This window comes from Aplidium turbinatum, chromosome 8 (genome assembly GCF_918807975.1).
Source record: "Aplidium turbinatum chromosome 8, kaAplTurb1.1, whole genome shotgun sequence".
NCBI classification, from domain to species: Eukaryota; Metazoa; Chordata; class Ascidiacea; order Aplousobranchia; family Polyclinidae; genus Aplidium; species Aplidium turbinatum.
Window position 1 is genome coordinate 21,484,770 of NC_137479.1, and position 11,087 is coordinate 21,495,856.

The 11,087-nt window shown below is 37.5% G+C and overlaps 1 protein-coding gene and 1 non-coding gene across 2 annotated transcripts; one reads left to right on the forward strand and one right to left on the reverse strand.

The window, feature by feature from the left end:
- The first annotated feature begins 3,672 nt into the window (after window positions 1-3,672).
- On the forward strand, window positions 3,673-8,088 carry LOC145776154 (cytochrome P450 2J4-like). Its single transcript, XM_082587555.1, has 3 exons — window positions 3,673-4,543; window positions 5,127-5,467; window positions 6,727-8,088. The coding sequence occupies exons 1-3, from the start codon at window positions 3,673-3,675 to the stop codon at window positions 7,132-7,134; spliced, it is 1,620 nt and encodes a 539-aa protein (XP_082443681.1). The 3' UTR covers window positions 7,135-8,088.
- A 1,791-nt stretch (window positions 8,089-9,879) lies between these two features.
- Window positions 9,880-9,986, reverse strand: LOC145776462 (U6 spliceosomal RNA). The gene has a single exon (XR_014290251.1). It is a non-coding gene; the product is annotated as a U6 spliceosomal RNA (small nuclear RNA).
- Between the last annotated feature and the right edge of the window lie 1,101 nt (window positions 9,987-11,087).

Consider the following 11,087-nt stretch of genomic DNA (forward strand, 5'->3'; position numbering starts at 1 on the left):
GTTCCTTTTTTGGCTGCAAACGTTAAATCAATGAAAAATTCTATCGGAATAATCTTTTTTGAAATTCAAAAACTTCATGCAACTTTAAAATTGTCAATGCGGCAGAACCAAAAGGTTGTGACTTATACTGGCTATCATTTTTGATTTAAAGGGGTGAGCTAGCAATATCCACTCAACAATATAATGAAAATATAAAATTAGTCTTTTGAAAGCACGCGTTCCTAAATGGAGCTTGGTGTACTCTGACCAAACAAAATGTGAAGCATAACTATATGTGAGCTCAAAAGAAGAAGTCAATCTTTAAAACTAAACACCTTAACCGATACAACTTTCCTTGTGACCTTCCGCCAATAAGCAACAAATCACTTTATTGCAAAAAAGTGATAACTGTGCCATTGGTAAACTTACAGAACGTGTACACGATTCTTCTTGATTTTGCCTCAGGCAGATTGTATCACTGGTTCAACAACTTTTTACCTTTTCGTTTTTGATCGCTGTGTTGATGGCTCACTGCTCGGTCTCAAAAGGAAGAGTAAAATAACAAAACTTCTCGACAGGCAAGTTATTCTTTAGCAGTCTTAATGATCACACGCCGTCTCGACATTATAGTTTTGAGGAGAGATTGATGACGAGAAAAGGCTGGCAACTACACTCAAACAAACTATGATAAAGATTTTTAAACTAAACGAATTGCTATTTGATATTAGTGCATCATTAAAGCACCGTCATGAGTTTCTGCGAAGAAAATCCACCGTAGATCAGGTCACACTCTTGACCCGAGACATCGAGGACTGCTTTGAGGCAAGAAAGAAGGCCGGCGCTGTCTTTCTAAATCTCACAGCTGCATATGACGCCGTATGGCATCGCGGCTCTTGCAAGAGTTTCACCTTCTTCCTGACCGACATATGGTCCGTATAATTATGGAACTTGTCAGGAATCAAAGCCTCGCCCTTACCACCGGCAACTTACAAAGTAGAATGAGACGCCTAAAAAACGGCGTCCCACAGGGATCGGTCCTGGCTCCACTTCCTTTCAACATCTGGGAAAAGTCACATCGTATGGAGGGTGGGAGACGTGATTACACTAGTACTGGTTGATCATAAATTTTTTTGACTGTAAATTAATTTTAACCATTCATATTTTTAAAACATGTTTTAACTCATTAAACAAGAAAAAATCATTGTAGGTTATATTCATTCCATGAGTGCCTAAAAATATGTTAATGCAATGTGGGTTTCAGGCCATTTTATTAATGTGAAATCTCAATGCTGAAAGTCTTGCCAAAGTGGAGATTGAGCTACACACGAGATAATATGGACGGTAAAAGGCAATCTAATAATATTTGATTGACATCTTCTGTAGTAAACCAAATAAACATGCCGCTGTTACAAAGTAGCCTTTACTAGCCTAGTTATTAGTATGACGTAATGAGGTTACATTATAACTTTTTACAAATGTTTACAAAAACCTTCCTTGGTTTTACAAACTTCACTCTGTTGCTGGGCTCTTCATTAAACGCAGTAGTAGCAACCTAGGTTGGTGAGAATTTAAATCACGTTTTCCTTCACTTTAACGTTTAAAGGCGTCAAAGAGGCATCAGTGACAACTTGGTTACGTCGCAGTTTTACTACGATAAACTGTCACTTTAGAAGAAAACGTGACATCAAACATCTTTGTTATGAAGGCTGTCTCCTTCAATCTGTCTTTCTTTTAAGGTTTTCTATTTGCAATACTTAAAGAGGTCACCTTGTTCACACACAAAAGGTTAAACTTTTCAAGGTAGCTAACCTTGCAACTTTTAAATCGAGTTTTACGATTGATAACAAGCCAACAAACAGGCGACGAAAGTCACGACATCCTCTTTCGTGCCAACTACGCTTGGATTGATGCAATCATTCAACCTCAGCAGCCATGCCACCCGAGCAGTAAACTTAATGGAAGATAGGCCTGCTTGAAATGCAACATGATGAATCACCGAGGCTAAATAGCCTACTTCATCCAGAAGCGCGCACTACAAAATTAGATCTTCCCCGGCCAATTTGCTATTAATAGGCTTTTGCCGATTTAACCATTAGCCTAGTCTTCATTACACAAGAAAAAATAATAGTTTTTGACATTAGCCTCCATGCGCGGCTGTGTGGGCACCATCTTGCATCCCTTCGAAATCCAATAGTGGGTCCCTATGTTTAGTGAAACGTCTTAAAAATAGGACAAGAAAGAGTTAGGTTATAGGCTAGTCGTAAACTCTTTCAATGTAAAGAAAAAAAAATCATCATTTTAACAGAAGTAAACAGCTCTAAGATTTTAAAAATAGTAAATAAGCCGACAATGCAGCAGCGGATCTGGAAAAAAGTGGAGAAGAACCAGATTTTTAATACTGTAAAGCAAAATTTGTAAGATAACAGGACAATGCAAAACTTAATGTCAGAAATAGTAAAGTTGAAAAGGGCGTGCGGGGGACTTGCCCCTTGGCAACCCACATTTTGTATATGACCATAGGTCGTTTTGTATGTAATCAAATTCATCAAATTAAAATTGGGTTTGGGAAGAAGGTTTGGCTTAAATTTAAGTTACCTTACCATTTCTAAAAAAAATTATTCACGATCATAGAAGCATTTCAATGATGTATTTCTTCAACATTTTGTATAGCCTGTTGTGGTGTAGCCTCTTTGCAGGATAGAACGTCGAAAATCTATCTGAGGTGTCTCAACGGAACATTTCACTGTATGGCCTATCTTCATTAACACTGAAATTTATCAATATATTTGTAAGTTAATGAGGCTATTTGAGTGAGCAGTGTTCACTTCGGAATATTGCATTATTTTATTAGTTTTTTTGTGAAACAAAAAATCTTTTTACTTCTTTAATCTACTTTTAAAACTATGCGTGTAAAAGGCCGCTATTTGGGTGAATACAATGTGGCTGAGCGAGTAAAGCAAGCGAGAAAATTTTACAAAAATGGAAAAAAATTACATACTAAATGTTAAAATTACAAGCCAAAAAACGCTGCACTACCTAAATAGGCGTGGATCCCCAGCCGGGAGGTTAGAAAGCAGTAAATACGGCTTTGCATGATTTAAACTATTGATTTTATCGAAGTTTTGAACCAGCTCTTTTTAAACCGTCAAAAATCATTAAAAATACCAAAATAAATAGGCCCTGACCAGTCGTGGGGCCCCCGGCTGGGGGACACGGGTGGCGGTTAACACGGGGGTGGTTAACACGGCCTTGCTTCTATGCACAATGTTTTACAAATTTGATCATAAAGCTTTTCAGGTTTTAAGAACTGATGAATAGGTTCACCTAGATGTAGCTAAAACGTCGTTCCAGCCCATACTTTTTCCTTTGTCTTATTTAAGTAAAGAATATTTCTGCTATTCTTGTAATAAAAAAATATATACGGTATCTGTCATGAATAACGGAAAACTTTTTTTTATTCAAGGAAAACGTTCGTTTTATTTACGTTAAAATTATGGTAAGTATGGTAAGCCCATGGAAGCTTGTTGCTAGGAACGCAACTTTAAAAAGGAAGTGTTTGACTTTGTTTGTTAACGCACAAATAGCAAATACAAGAAAGAAATGAACATATAAAAAGACTGTCACTGTTGCCGCTATCTATTTGTAAGAAAAATTTTCTGATCCAACATTGTCATCATTCGTCCGTTAAAAATCATGGAAAACACTTTTTTATATCCGCACGTTTCCATAAATCCTTTCATAGGGACTTTTGTACTGGTGGTCACGCTCTGTTTTGTTGTATGGCAGTTATGGAGCAAGAGGCAGGAGAATAGTCCCCCAGGTAGCAATGGAATTCCATTTATAGGAGTCATTTTATCCTTGCGAGCAAATCACGAAAGAGTCATGCAAAAGTGGTCAGAAAAATACGGACCCCTTTATATGGTCAAGTTTGGATTCACAAACGTAATGGTAATCAGTACCCCTGAAATTGCATACGAAGCGTTTGTAAAAAATAATTGTTTTAATGATAAGCCTCTCAATTTGCCTATTTTTGATGAGAACGGATTCCTCTTCGTGAACTTTTCTGACTTTTTCAAGGAGCAGCGTCGCTTTGGTTTGCACACGCTTCGAGAGTTCGGGATGGGAAAAAGAAGTTTAGAACCTCGGATAGTAGAACTGGCTAATGACTTGTGCAACAAAATCAGCAATATGTGTGAAAAAGAACAGGCCACAGAACCTTTTGATATTGTCCCATTTCTGTATGAACTATCTGCCAGCGTTATATCGTACATTGTATTTGGCTACAACATCGCGAAAGAAAATAAGAAACTCCACACTCTTTTGAGAGAAATGATTGCTCCAAAAAAGACAAATGTTCTTGCTGGAGTTTTGGTGTTTATTCCATTTCTTCGTTACTTGCCTGTGTTTTCGTCGGTCTGGAATCGATCTGTTGCTTTTCGTGAAAATCTATCGGTAGAAATGAGAAAAGAAATTATTTCTCATCAGGATACCCACGACCCAAATCACCCTCGAGACTACATCGATAGCTTTCTAACCAAAATGAAAAAAAGTGAAGAGCAGTCAGGTTGGTGTTTATTTGTCCTTTATGCCTACTGTTGCATTGCAAGTCAAATAATGTTAACTTTAAACTTTGTTAAATCGTCACATTTTGCATAATCAAAGCTTAGACTCTATGACAAAACGTTTTGAAAACACAAAATATAATTAATTATCTGCTTGATTACAGGAACCCCTCCAACTTAGATACCAATATTAGTCATTCCTCGTTGATTTAACGTTCATAGAGGTTGGATTAATGTGAAACGGATCAATTTTTCTGCATATAAGGTCGCAGTTATGAACGACTGATGTTTTGGTAGCAGAGACTTACACATAAAAAGCAGCATGGAATGTTGCAGACCTTTGTAAAGCAATAGATCGCTCAGGCATTTATAAAACTAGCATTAGGCCAAATTACTGAATAAAGCAAATTCGGTACAAATTGTCAAATAGATTACATTTATTTATTTATTCGGTAAGGTATAACCTAAGCTATCTCATTGGTTCATATCAATAAGAAGATATCAGTTGTGTAAAATATATCCAGTAATACGACGCTGTAGTACAATAGATAGCGCATGCAAAAGCCTTGTTGATTATATTTCCAGACGACGAAAGTCTGAAAGAAAATAACAACCTCGAGGATAATCGACGAAAGGATAGAGTGTCTACAAGCTCAGATGATAACGAAGAACCAGTGAACTTTTCAAGCGGTTGGAAATCATTGTCTTCTTTTACCACGGACCAAATGTTAGGAACAGTTAGAGATTTATTTATCGCTGGAACAGATACAACTTCGACAAGCCTTACGTGGATTATTCTTTACCTATGCAAATATCCTAACGTTCAACAAAAAATGCAAAAGGAAATCGACAGCGTGTTGGGAGAAAACGGCCTTTTTGAAATGGCTATGTTGGAAAAACTTCCTTATGTCCGTGCTGTTGTGCAGGTATGCAGCCATTTATTAAAGTCATACTTGTGATTAATCAACAATTCTTATTATCTGTCACATAATCTTTAAAGTACTTCTGCTGGTTTGCTTAATGCTTATATCTATCAGAAGACCATGAACACTTAATTTTCTGATATTACATACGATATCTACTACAATAGTACATTGGCGAAGTCCAAGTTCCAAATAAAAGTCGAACTTCATTGCTATGTCTAAGTCCGAGTTTACATCTGACAAAAACTTTATTCAAACGTTTTGAACGCAAATCAGTAGCTCATTTGGTAATTCAGAAATAAATTGTTTGCCTGTGATGAAAGAAGCGTTCTCCGCTGAGCGTCATGAAAGTGTTTGATTGCTAGTGGACAGTGCTGTGATCAACTGGGAACATTTTTTAAATTTTTGTCACTTTATCTACCCTATCAATCAAAGCAGAAGGAATAAGGATGTATTCAATTTTGACACTTTTTCTTACAAAGTTAAAACATTTAGGTTACAACTATTTTGTCAAAACAGAAAAACAAGCTACGGTACGCAGGTTAAAATTGGTTTTGGCCGTAAAAAGCGCAACTCAAAGTCTAATCCCAAAATCTTACCATAGCCTACGTCCAGGCCCGCAACCAGCAAATATTTTCGCGGGGGGCATTTAATTTTTATTGAAGAACAAACATTAAAATGATGCATTTGTGACATTTTTATGTTAATGTCCACGCCCAGTGATGAGGGATAGATCTACATTCGATAGTCTACACTCTACAGTATGGCTGTACGTGTACGACGTACGTCTATTCATAGTACATTTCATACTGCATAGAACGCTTAAAATTTTTTAAAAAAATTTCGGGGGGGGGGGCAAATGCCCCCAATGCCCCCCCTGGTTGCGGGCTTGCCTACGTCAGTGGCGGATTTAAGGAAAACAATTATTTAAGTGTCATTCAAAAACTAAAAATTTATATAATTTTTGTAAGTACAAAAATGTTCGTGAGTAGCCTACCGTACAAAAATGTCACTTGACAACAACTGGAATAGCCCAATGACAGGGGAAACAGGCAAATGGTGAGTTGCATTAACATGAAAGTCAAATCTTTAGGCTTTCTAAAACGACCTAATAAAAGCAGTTTCAAGGCTATGCATCGAGAGCATCTTCTTTCCCTTGAAAAATATGTGACTGGTGCATATAGAAAAATCCTTACTGGTATGGTACGCTTAACGTTTGAGTGCAAATAGCTTACTAACAATAGGTTTATTTTTATTTTTAGGAAGTCACTCGTATTAGGCCGGTCATCCCACTTGGGGTTCCACATTTAGTTAATGAGGATGCAACTTTACTGGGGTATAAAATTCCTAAAGGAACTATCATACTTACAAACATTTGGGCTATTCACCACAATGAAAAATATTGGAACGAACCACACAAATTCATGCCTGAGCGTCACTTGGATGAAAACGGAAAATATGTTCCTTTACCAAATTGGATGTTGTTCGGTCTCGGAGCACGGAGCTGTCTTGGAAAACAATTAGCTAAAATGGAACTTTTTCTCACTACGATGACATTGTTTCGTCGGTTCAAATTTTCAATAGCATCCAAAAAGCCGCCAAACATGAATGGCGAAAGTATGGTGACCTTAAGACCATTCACTGAACTGTTAGTTGCAAGACCACGATAACTTTGTACGAAAGACCTATAACTGATAACAAGAAACCAGGATTATAATGGTCACAGTTTCAAGAAACATCTTGCAGGTTACAAACCTAGTAGGCTACCGGTAGGCCTATAGCCTGTATGGAAATCGCACAATTAGGTTAAACACCTCTTGTCGGGACGCAAGAAATTTCTTTGGAATCTTGCCTTGTGCTTCATCGGGCACAAAGACTTTAATATAACATTGAACACCAGTAGGCCCAACGCAAACTATAAGCACGTAGACTTCAATGTTGGGCTACTGTAGCCTGTTGCATGTTGTTTCGTAAATGTTATAAAAAAGAACATTATAGAAAAAGTAGCAAAATCGCATTGCCTGAGCGTCGGGTAGACTCTAGAGAAGCTCAAAAACAAATCTTTTTTACTTTACTTTGTTTGGTCAGTTTAACCTTCTATATCCACGTTTAATAGGCTGCTCGTATTGCGTTTGGTAGGTCACAGTAAAGAGCAGAAATATTTATCCAATTTTAAACTCATATGATTCTTTCTGTAGTTTGACAAAAAAGTGGCAATTAACTATGCACAAGTGTTGACGTGTAAACAGTAGCCTATGAGAAGCAATAGCGAGTCTAAAGAGGGCAAGGGGCATTTAGTGAAGTGCACTCCTCCTACCCAATTTTGCTTCTAGATCCGCTACTGATGAAAAGCTCCATTTTTATGTAGGATAAATGACATTTAAATTTCGGTTAGCCTACTTCATTGATTTTTGGAATTTTTATCATCTGATTAAGCCTATATGAGCTTTTTTAAAAGCTTAATCTTAGGAGTTTTGCGTACGGTACTTGTGGAAGCTTTAAACCACAATGACGCAGGCGAGCCACGGCCGAGATTGACAGATTGAAGCTTCCTTTTGTTGTTGAAGTGTTGTATCTTTAATAAAATAAGTTATTTAATTTTCTTGGTGTTGCTGAAGCCTGAAGGAAGAGGTCTTGAAGAGCTGTTTTTAAAGGGATACTAAAGGAAAAACCTGACTTGGCGATTTTCCACGTTCTTTCTGTTTAACATGCTACAATAAAACGATTTTCAATAAAATTTTGCCCCATTGCGGTCTGACCACCATTGCGCGCGTGCTTTTGTCAGAGCTTTCAAAAAGAGATTGGGCTTGAGCAGCGAAGCGTGTGACTGTACAGTCTGCGTCACGAGAGACTAGCCATCAGCTGATCTCGCAATAATTGTCACTGCGGGCGATTTGACTGTAGGCTATGTAGGCCTATGTATGTAGCCTACATCAAAACATCAGATTTCAACATCAAAACATCAGACAGTTTGCTCAAAACATAAGATGTGGTAACGTGGCTTTTGTTATTGCTGTCTTTTGTGACGTATTCTCGAGCAGTGTTTGCACTTTTGGTTATTTTGAAAAAACTGAAAATAAATGAAACATTGGACTTTGGGCCTTGCCAGCGCCATTGAAAACAATTTTTTTTCGGTAATTTTTCCTGAAATGTATTCTTGAATGTTCAGTTTACGCATTTCAATGCTTAATTCCCGTTTGAAATTTTTATTTAGTGGGCCTTTAAAATAGGTCTATTTTGTGCAGACGCAAGCACAAAGAGTTGGATCATCATTTCTTACTGTTGTCTTTTGTTGGCTGAGAAAGTAGCATTTTCTTAGTAGTTTGCCAGCCACACTATTGGGAAATAGCCTACTGTTATTTTACTTCAGCGCTAGGGTAGGCTACGTTTATTTAGGAACAAAGTGATCTTTTTTTCCAAAATGCTCAACTCAATGCCAGCAAGAGTAGATCTTCCAACGATGAGGAACCAGGGTTTCTGAAAGGGGGAGAGTCGAGCAACTTTCTCCCCTAGCATAACATTGTGAAGGAAAAACGAATGGTGTTTCGTTTTTTTTTTCATTTTTGAGGAAGGTCCATATTTAGGCTAGCTACCGGTACTGAAATTAAAATGTACCAACTTAATAATAAACGTACCGTAGTTCAAATGAATAAAGTGCTGTTTTACTTTTCCTTATAGGGTAGGCTACAGTGGGCTACTATTAAAAAATGTGAAATATTCTAACTTTTCTCGCTGTAAATATTTGTTTCCAATATCTTAGGACAAAAACAAATTTCTCATTACTTGTGACGAATAAAATAGCCTATCACGCAATCACATCTATGGCTTTACATTACCCTTTTGTACTTTAAGCTCTAGGCCAGGGGTCACCAAATGGCGGCCCGCGGGCCGCATGCGGCCCGCCACGCTGTATCGCTGCGGCCCGCGGAAGGTATCAGCGTACAAGTATAACCAAAATATACTTTTCTTGAGGAGTTAAAGAACACGAAGGCAAAAAATACTTTCCAGGGAGCATATTTTCGCTTTGCATACGATTCCACAAGCCGACCAATCAGATTATAGTTCTAGGTGGGGGAGTGTTTAAAGTTATTCCAATGCGATGTCCAGCCACATTGTCCCAGTGGTTGATTAAAACGTCTGTTTTCGAATTTCGAAATTGTCTGTGAGCATAGGGTTACTTATTTTAAGTTTGCAAATATCATGTTATCACTAGTGTGCGTTTCACCATTATTGGATTTCACGAGCAGTGTTCCTTTATGCAAGTTTGTGTTGGCAAAATAGGTCGGTGTGCCAACTCAATTTATAATAAATTGGCAAAATATTATATATATATAAATTTAAAGACTTTTTCTGATTGTAGCCTATTATGAAAATATTTAGCTTAGTAGCCTACTGCAAAATGTTTTTTTTTTAAAAGAAATATGGAACGCTTCACGATTTTGCGTGTCATCCTTGTGCAGGGGTCATGCTAATTTTCTCTGTATCGTTTCAATTTTAGTGTATGTACTGCCGAAGCAAGTACTGCAAAATGTTGTTAATCAACAAATTCTTGCCACGCTAATAAGCACCGCAAGTGACAGTTGTGTATAATAAAAGAAAGACGGTTTTATAGACTGTCACAAAAAGGATGAAAAACCAACTCATTGCTTTTTTAGAGGGAAGACTGTTCATGAATTAGGCTACGATAGAATTACGATTTTTTCGGTGATTTCCACAAGCGTTTGTTTCATGGTGCCTGGTTTCTTTTTCCCTGTTATTGGAGCCTATTTTTCGCTGATAGGCCTATGTTTGCAGGTCACTATTGTTGCCTGTATTGCAATGTGTCAAACATTTCCTTGTTTACTGAAACTGTTAATTGCAAAATATCTTTTGTGAAGCGAAGTGACAACGACACTCTTGCTTGGCGATGAATATTCTGATGAAACCGCTCGCCTCGCTATAAGTGCGCAAAACAAGTGGCCTCGTTTATTAGGCATTGTTAAAAAAGTCAAAAGTGTTGTAAAAGGAGCTTGGCCTGGCAGTAGCGTTGTTCGATTAATTTTGTTGCTGCGGTATTCTAACATAAATATGAACAACATGTAACGTTGGATACTGGGTACGAAATGCGTTCTTTTCTAGCATAAGAGTCAACCTACCTAACATTTTATTAGTGCGGCCCGCCACAGCTCTCCTTAGTGTCAAAGTGGCTCGCATGCAAAAAAGGTTGGTGACCCCTGCTCTAGGCTAATTCTAAACCAATGATGTTCAACAGCCCTCAACCATTCTTCCTGCGGCCAATCGATGTAGCAAAAATATCAGTTGTAGCCAGAGATGGGCGTGATCTTGATCTTGAAGATCACAAGTGATCTTGAAGATCAAGATCGTGATCTTGATCTTGATCTTCAAAATCACTTTTTTTTTGGTGATCTTGATCTTGATCTAAGATCACTTTTTTTTGTGTGATCTTGATCTTGAAGAACAATAAGATCAAGATCACTTTAACATTGAATTTTACTTCCTAGATAGAGGCAATTTTTTAGAATTCGTACTGTACAAAGTAGTTAGTGGCAACTACTAACATTAAGCCACTGTTAATATGATATGTGTCCAACAAAAGACGATTTAAAGTCTCCATCTAATCTGG